Genomic DNA, 9,386 nt, shown 5'->3' with positions numbered 1-9,386 from the left:
AGTGGAGGTTATTATAACATTCAACAGGTGAACAAGTCCATATTAACATCCATGGCTTTGGAATTAAATGTTGAACAAGTACAAATCCTACGCTAACTCCTCTCCACTGCTTCTCTCTTTCTACACATCCTGAGGCATCCAGAAATTGTACCATTGTCTTCTGTGCCATGAAGATTTTGGACCTTCATTGAGGCCATAAGAAGGCCAACCATGTGAGGATCCTGAGACATCTAGAGATTTACCAGCTCCAGTTAGACTCTGCTTCATGAAGTATTCGGACATACTAAGAGGAGATGCCAACTCCATGTGATCTTTGAAGACAACAACCTCCTCATCAATACAACATTTGTCAGACTGTATATTTATAATCACACCCTCCGGTGTCACCCATATGAAGATGAGGTTCACCTTTGTGTCTGGTTCCTCTCAAGGTTTCTTCCTTTACCATCCAAGGGAGTTTTTCCTCCTCACCACTGTCACCTGAGTCACCTCAGACTTGCTCATTGGGGATAAATCCAAACATATTTAAGTATATTGAATATTAATCTTTAATTTTTGTATTATATTAATCTTTATATAAACCTTTTGTTTTATGTTTATGTTCTATAAAGCTGCTTTCAGACCATGTCAATTTTTTAAAAGTGTTACACAAATAAATTTGAATTTGACTTGGACACGTGCACAGGTTTCTACATACATATAGCCATATAATGAACATGTGCATGTTCGTACACCACAGTCTGACCGCCAACATCACTGTACACTGTAACACATCTTAATCATAGTGCATTGAGCTGTCCATCATTATAAACCTACTGTAATGAGTCTGTCTGTGTTTCTGTCCTGTTTCTGTCTGCTGTCTTTCCCGGTTGTTAATTGTTTGCTCCGCCCACACCTTTGACACTTTTTCATTCTAACTTTGAACAAATGTTTTAAACTCATGGTATCTTAAGTATGTAACTTAGTGAGCCAGCATTAATGTATTCAATGTTAGAGATTTAAGCACTTATGTACGTCGCTCTGGATAAGGGCGTCTGTCAAATGCTGTAAATGTAAATGTAAATGGTTTCCATGGACATTAATTGTACTCCTTCTCTCCTTCAGGTGTGTTGTCTTTGTCTCTAATTAGTTCCGCTTTGTCATTGGTTCCTGTCAGCTATATATACTCTGTTTGTTCACTTCCCTGTTGTTGTAAGTTGGTGTTAATGTTCCCGTCTCCTGTGTGCTCTGTATTCTGCTCTGTTTGTTGTCTTGGTTTAGTAAAGTTTAAAAGCTGCATTTGGATCCTCACTCGCCTTTGTCCCACACCACAACACCTACCTACTCCATACAGTTCCTGCAGTAAACAGTGAAAACATTGTTACAGAATTTACGTGTTAATTTGTGTGACAGCAAAGATGACAAATGCACTGTACTTATTGTTTAAGGTCTAATGAACACCAGTTTAAAAACATACCTCTAAATCTTTTTAATCGGTCTAGCAACTATGTACCTCTTACTATGAATATTTGTAAAGCTGCTCAAAAAATGTCGATTAAAAACTGTGGCAGAAATTATGCTTTTATTTTTATTCCAGGAAGAATCACCACAGTGTTGGCAATTTACTGTAAGACATCAGGAGACGTTATCACTACAAGGTCTACAGTGCTGAAGGGGATCTCGTGCATGTAGCTAAAACTGAAACAGAAAGTAAAGTTGTCTCATTGTATCACAGTTACGTAACATGGCTGGCCATCAGAGTAAACAATGAACTGAAAATGATCTTTGAGTAGTAAACCCTAAGACTACAGCTGGTGTTTAAGGGTACTCTAAAGTGGTGTAATAGTCATGCACCAGGTGTCTTATTAACTCCCCATGGTGTTGTTTGGTCTACATCCTACCCTGCACCCATGTACATGATCTTGGACTTTGTTGTTAGGAAGGTAAAAGTATTTTTGTGCTGTGAGGGATTTTCAGAGAATACTGATCTTGTTTAGAAGTGGTAGCTCAGTGGTTAAGGTGTTGGACTACTACTCATAAGGTTAGTAGTCCAAGGTGTCCAAGACAGCTTGGACACTTACAATATACATCTATCAAATGGTTTACATGCTGTTTTACACTGTTTTTGCTCTTTGCACATGCTGTCTCACATTTCAGGTGATTGCTGTTTTGCACAATACTTTACATTAACTCATGTAACTGCTGCTACAATACTAATGTGTTCATTTCAGTATTTCTGCACAATATTGATTGAACATACAATATTCACACTGGTCACCGCTGTTTCTGTTTATTGTCTTTTGTGCATTGTCTTGTCTGTCTTGCCCTGCACTATTTGCACCAGGTCACACAGATGCACATTATGTATCTAGAACTAACTTACTAAGCCCTTATAGCTCTGTCTATGTTCTATGTAGCACCATAATCCTGGAGAAACGTTGTCTCATTTGACTGTCTACTGTAACAGCTATATATGGTTAAAATGACAATAAAAGCTTCTTGACTTGACATGACTTGTCAAGTCAGGATGAGCATGTCTACCAAATGCTGTGTGTGTATATTTTTTTTAGTATTATTATTTTCACCTGAAACCGTTTTAGTGTTGTTTTTTTTAAAGACTATGAAAGGTTTATTATTCAAATAAACTCTAGTTGGAGTTAAATTGAACTCTATATGTTAGTAGAATTTTAACTTCACAGGAAACAAGCTGAAAAATCAATTGAAATTTGTACTAAAGGTATATTAAAAAGTCTCCCAACCTGCAGAGCATAGAAAAATAAACGTAAACAACGTTGCAGGTTAAATATTTAATATATTACTTCTCATTTTATACACACAGAAATTTGAATCCCCATTGATATTACAGTTGCTAATCATACGTTACATCATTTGTCAATCAATAACATGCTTTATAACATAGCTACAGCTATATGTATATGTACAGCAATAGCTACAGCAATATGTACAATAAAATAGCACATATAGGTATGTGAACAAATTACAACGAAATGCAAGAAAACATACGTTTCATTATATTCACAGGAGAATATTTAAAATATAGCATGTATATAATGTGGTACTGCACAGAGTAGCAAGTTCAAAAGAAAATCTCTGTCTAAAAACACATGTTCTAGATGTTCTTGACCCTTTGAAGAGTTCAGAGTTTTTCAATTAAAGTCACCATGCACACTTCCTTTCAATATTTCTTCTTCGAAAAATGTGACGGCCATAAAACAGTATGACCGTGAGGGAGAGGAGCATCAGGTTTATCTGGAGTTAGATGGTGCTGTAAGAACTACCAGGACCTTTTAATGAATGATCCTGTGCTCCACAGGTCACCAGTAATAATTTGAAATTGAACAATAAATTGAAATCACCAACAATAAGCTTTAGTTCTGCTTACAGAAGAATTCTTTCAGCTATGTTTTTATTATAGATTATGTTTTTATTATAGATTATAGAAAAGTGATCAGCAGTTCATTGTGACCCACATGATTATACACACATTGAAAGAGAGAAAGAGAGAGAGAGAGAGAGAGAGAGAGAGAGAGAGAGAGAGAGATGGAATCACAAAGCCTCCAGTGAATCGGCGTCTTTAAGAGTCGTGCTTCCGTTCCCGAGCCACTGACACTACAATATTAAAAACAAAACACGCAACAAGCAGCCATAACCATATAAACCTCAGATTTCCACACAACACAATTTCCATTCTTAATTTCTTAACTCGATATTTAATAATGTTTTCCGATTTGTGATGGACTAATTATTCAATTTAGTAGCCTCTGATCATGTGAGCAAGTTTGTTCAGAGTCTGGGGTACTATGTGTTTGTAAATGATGATGATGATCACCTTGTTAGCTTATTTACACATCAATTAAAAAACATAAATTACAATCCATCATCATCGATTCCTGATTGCTGCCTTCATTAATTTCAGTTGTTGCCTTTTAAATCGATCCAAATGATCCAATGGTCAAAACCCCTTTTAAACAAAATGACCAAAAAACATAAGGAGGCTGCAAGATGACATACCCTTATGCTAGGTGCCAGTTTATTAGGTACACCTACAATAATGCACCTTTTTTTTTTTCATTTTGATGTATAATTATTCATAATATCCAAATAATATATATATCCTGTGGTGGTCCCCTTATATTGTACAGTGTACAGGGAGGACAGGGTGAAAAATAAAAAGTCACAAAGAGATGTAAAATATTAGAGCTGACATGTCATTGGAGATCTATTTAACTATCTCTGTTAACAATGTTGTCACTTCTGTTTCAGGAAAAAAGTGCCAATTTCTGCGGAGTTGTTGTGATAAATAAACTGTGTATAGTTAATGTTATATGGTAAAGAAAGTGTGCCTAATGAAGCATGTGATTAAAGAAGAGCCTAAAGGAACGATACACAAGGATGTCAGGAATGAAATTGGAATCATTGTTACTAATGCGATATCAACACAGACATCACCTGCATCATCTTACAGAAAGAAGAGCATGCAGGTTCTCCTCTCAGTTTTTCTTCATGGAGTCGAGGATACGCAGGATGTGCAGGAAGAGGTTGACTATGTCCAGGTAGAGGTTGATGGAAGCCAGAATGTGCTCCTCGGGTGACAGCTTGCGCATCAGAACGTGGGTGTCGTAGATGATGAAGCCGCAGAAGAGCAGAGCGCCGGCGCCGGCACACACCAGCTCCACTATATCGTTTTGGAAGAAAATCTATCACACAGCAGGAAAATGCAGTTAGAGACAAAGTCAGTGGGAGGAAAAAAAAAGAGTGAGCTGGATTACAGTGTAAAAATGTGTGCTGATATTCAGTACGACTGCGTTAGTTTCATAGAGAGATGAGATTCAGCACTCACCCTCATAAAGCCAGCAATGATGAGAATCCAAAGACCTGCAAACAGCCTAGCAAATAAAACAGCACTTTAGAGATCGGCATAAACATCTGGCTGAAACATAAAGGGACAAATGTGAGCTGTAGACCAGAATTACCCAGCTCCGAGCTTGCTGAAGTCTCGCTTGGACTGGAGAGTGTAGGCAGTCAGGCCAACAAAGACAGCCGACGTAAGCACAAAGGCCTGGAGTACCACTGAGTATTCATAAAATGTCACTGAAATGCAGATGAGATGGCGTTAAGTACAACAGTCCGAACGGTAACAGCTGAGGTAAGATTAAAAAACAAGAAAAAGATGATCAAACTCTGAAGGTTTTTACAGAAAGGATGCGCCACTAATCTGTACATCCGACAGCTTATTAAACAAATAATAACCTTTTCTCCATTATTTAAACCTTGGGTTGAATAATAAGTAGTTAAATAGCAATTATTCTGTTCTGTTTATCCTGGCTACATTATTATTATTTTTTATGACAAAGCTTGAATATATCAGTGATATTAGGGAGCAATAATGACACACAAAACCGACCAGATGTGTAATCAGGTACGTGTAAAAAGAAGCCCAGCTCATCTATTTGTTAAATTTTTTGCAGAAATCAGTTAGCGTCGACTGATATTTCACCACCTTTTATGATCCAAAGGTATCCTGTCTGATAGAAATGTTTAACTGGGTGGTATTAAAATATGCTCCACAAGTAATATTTTCATGTTCAACTAAAAAAATGTGCCAAAAAAAAAACATTATGATGCTGCCGTTCTTTATCGACTCAGGTCAGTGTAACAGTACATTCTGACATGACAGAAGAAACTAGGGGCTTTGTTTGGACCTGTGATTATATTTTAGCACTAAAGGGGGTAAAAAGATACAGAGACTGAGCTCAGCATAGAAAGAAAAAAGCAGAGAAACTCACCTGTTGTACCAACAGACACGGCCTCCAGCACAGTCTGCAACCACAACAAACAGCACCGTGTTAGCCAGAAATAACATTTAGAAAGGTCCATTTATATACAATTCCTCTGTTCCAAGAGTTTGGATAGTTACCCAACATTACTGAACTTTGCCAACAGAGCATTACAATGCTTAATCATTCATTATTAGTGGATAGCTATAAAGAAGACAGACTGATAGGATGTTGTTTCCTAATGAACATTTACATGCAAGATATTAATGTGTTAGTAATCACATTAATAGCTCAGTTGGATTAAAAAAAGCCATCATGTAACCGATTCTCGATCCACCTGAGCTCAAACTGAATGAAATTTGAATCATATTTGAAAGGAGTGTAGATCCGTAATTTTAAAACTTAAAACAAGCAAACGCTTGAATGGGACTATTTTCTTTTTTTTTTTAAAAAAGCCATACACCATACACCTTCAGCTGTGAGAGCTGGATCACTAAAAGTCTACTAAATATGATTACACAAGGGATGTAATGGACATGATCTACTCACGAATGCCAGAAGTAGATAGAGGTTAACGGGATGCTGGTGGCGATAAATAGCCAGGGCAATGATCAGAAACAGAGATCCGATTGCAGATAGCAAGACCAGTGAGGGACTGTGAAAACAAAACAAACACAAAACAAACACAAAGGATAAAAAATAACTCTAAGAGGTTTCAGTTTCTGATTTGTCTCCTAAAGTTAAACTGTTTTACCTTGAATGTAAAAAGTTTTTGATGGGCTCACAGAACATAAACAGAGCAGACAAAGCTGTAGTCAGGATGATCTGCACTGATAGGATTGTGTACACTTTGCGTAGGAAATCTAGACAAAAAAACAACAACAACAACATATAAACAAACACAAAAACAAAACATTAGCATCCGTTAGCTTGTTAGCATTAACACTATCATGTCTAATGCCCCAAAACACAAACATAATAAATACATTATTAAACCAAAATAAACACAAATCATCCAGTTATTTTATTTATTCGTGCATAATTTGTTAAAGATCTAGAAATTTTACGGAAATGTTATTTGTATAGCCAAACCAGCTAGCTTACAATTAGCCACTTAGCATGCTAACAGCTACTAGCTCGTTTAGCTAACTGGTTCACAGCATTATTTCTCTCTCACCCATACGGATATGTACGCTTGCCGTCGCGACATTCGTGCCATAATTAAAATCATCCTCAATTGAGGACCGAGGATATTTTTCTTGGTTCATGTTTCTAAGCGACGTGTTAAGTTATACTTCCTGTTTGTCTCTAGTCTGTTTTCTTTTCTCGTTTTGTTTTGAGCAGATTGAAGGTTTTATCTTTTTTACCGCCACCTAACGGTAGACATTGAGTATTACAAAAGTAAATAATAAAACAAAACTGACGTTCAGATCCCACAACACTACACTTCATAGTTTTTGTACACAAATCCGAGAATAATGAATTCAGTCATATAATTATTATGAACATTTGCGTAATTATTTTCTTCACAGCTGTTTATCTATGTCTCTCTTTATCAGGTTCATATACTGTACTGGGTTTTAGTGGGATGTGTGAACCACAGCTCCCAGCATTGTAGTCTATATTGAGTCAAACCATTTGAGTGCAAATTGATTTATTATAATTTATAAAAAATGACATTTTGGTTGTAATAAGTGGGCAATACCAGAAACTGGGCAGGAAATATCACTACTGACCCTTCACACCCTGGACATAACCTCTTTCAGCTCCTCCCTTCTCTCAGGCGCTACAGAACTTTGTTTACCAAAACTGCCAGACACAGGAACAGTTTATTTCCCCAGACAATCACCCTGATTAACAACTCACCATAATTATATTCCCTGCTTCATATCTACAAGTACTGAATTATCAGAACTGTCAGTCATCACATCATCTGTATATGTTACACACACTACTGCTGCTGTATATTGTACAAAAGCACAATATTACACAATATTGTTATTTGCACTACCATGCACTTCTCACACTTTATGTACACAACTGATCAGTCATATATTCTGTAATCATATTTTATACTCAAACTGTCTATATTGTATCACATCATCTGTATTGTCTTGTATAGTCTGTATTATCTTGTCTTGTATAGTATAGTGTTATTTAAGTCTGTACTTTTGAGAGTCATAAACAGCTGGAGCCAAATTCCTTTTGTGTGTCAACACACTTGGCTAATAAACCTGATTCTGATTCTGATTCTGATGCAATCAGACTTTTGCACTTCATTCATTCATTCATTCATTCATTCATTCATCCATCCGTCCATCCATCCATCCATCCATCCACCAATTCATTCATTCATTTATTCATTCATTCATCCATCCATCCATCCATCCATGAGGTGTAAGCTAATGTTTTAAGGTCATTGGTGTCTAGCAGAGCTGCAAAATAAAAATGAATATGAAAATTAACAGCACAACGATTCCATGATTAGGATCACTCACTCACTCACTCACTCACTCATTTTCTTCCACTTATCCGAACTACCTCGGGTCACGGGGAGCCTGTGCCTATCTCAGGCGTCATCAGGCATCAAGGCAGGATACACCCTGGACGGAGTGATTAGGATCATTATTTCTATATGTTAGTGGAATTAGTTTCTTAGTAACCATGTTTTTTTGTTCTGCTTTGACCTGACTACTAGAATAACAGCTATACATATTCAGATAGTTCATTTGGAAAGGACACATGCCTAAGGCCCAAATGTAAAGCAGTAGGTCACATATATATCTTGTACTGAAACATTTCTCTCCTGATGGCCTTGTCTCATTTGGCTCTGCCCCATCCACAGATCTGGTCTGGTCTCACTAAATGGTTTGATGAAGTTGAAAACTAGGTACCATGGAAAAATCATTTATATAAGTATGTAAATATGGTATGTAGGAGCTACTGTATGTCCTGGTGCAGTGTGAGAATGTGTATAAGTGTTAGAAGGCTGGAGTACTGATTACTGCCTGGAGTACTGACCACCTTAGTCTCTCAGTCCTGGTCATTGTGATGAATGAGATTTCCTGACAACAGACACTGGTGCAGTCTGTTGTTGATGTGTGTGGAATCCTTGTAGATCTTTGCTGCTCTGGTCCTGCACCGCTTCATGAAGATGTCGTGCAGTCTGAGTAGAGCCGACCTGGTGATCTGTTCAGCAGCGTTCACTACCATCTGCAGGACTTTGTGGTTCTCAGCACTGCACTTCTGTATCAGGTGGAATTTGCTAATAAACTAATGTGAAAAAAACAGGTTTTCAATATTTTATGATTATGTATAAAAGAAACAAATAAACCAAGTTCTGATACTACAGTAAGCAACTATTTTTTTAAAGAGAAATGTCTAACAGAAACTATTCAGCTGTATAAACTGCATTCATTTGCACAGTCGCTGCACTGTGATGATGTTGATGAAAGATTTTAAAGTCCATGAAATAAAGGCGATATCACATCACGTTCTGCTATAGCTAACGTTTAATCTAATTTTATTTCCAAGTAAAATTAATTAGCAATATCCCACAAACTGAAATTGGTCCCTTCACCACTCACATGGTGATTTTACCACATATAT

At 37.0% G+C, this 9,386-nt stretch overlaps 1 protein-coding gene across 3 annotated transcripts; it reads right to left on the bottom strand.

Annotated features, from left to right (window-relative positions):
* Positions 1-2,771: 2,771 nt before the first annotated feature.
* Positions 2,772-7,117, bottom strand: tmbim4 (transmembrane BAX inhibitor motif containing 4). 3 transcript variants are annotated; one of them, XM_060889706.1, is made up of 8 exons: positions 6,955-7,117; positions 6,532-6,640; positions 6,327-6,432; positions 5,787-5,820; positions 4,974-5,091; positions 4,841-4,886; positions 4,450-4,697; positions 2,772-3,609 (listed from the first exon to the last, which is right to left on the bottom strand). In XM_060889706.1, the coding sequence occupies exons 1-7, from the start codon at positions 7,043-7,045 to the stop codon at positions 4,491-4,493; spliced, it is 711 nt and encodes a 236-aa protein (XP_060745689.1). In that variant the 5' UTR covers positions 7,046-7,117; the 3' UTR covers positions 2,772-3,609; positions 4,450-4,490. The 3 variants fall into 3 exon arrangements, with proteins under 3 accessions (XP_060745689.1, XP_060745690.1, XP_060745688.1); XM_060889707.1 differs by having other exon boundaries at positions 4,464-4,697; XM_060889705.1 differs by having other exon boundaries at positions 2,772-4,697.
* Between the last annotated feature and the right edge of the window lie 2,269 nt (positions 7,118-9,386).

The sequence above is a fragment of the Tachysurus vachellii genome, chromosome 16, assembly GCF_030014155.1.
Source record: "Tachysurus vachellii isolate PV-2020 chromosome 16, HZAU_Pvac_v1, whole genome shotgun sequence".
In the NCBI taxonomy this organism is placed as follows: Eukaryota; Metazoa; Chordata; class Actinopteri; order Siluriformes; family Bagridae; genus Tachysurus; species Tachysurus vachellii.
This window is presented reverse-complemented; position numbering and strand designations above follow the sequence as displayed.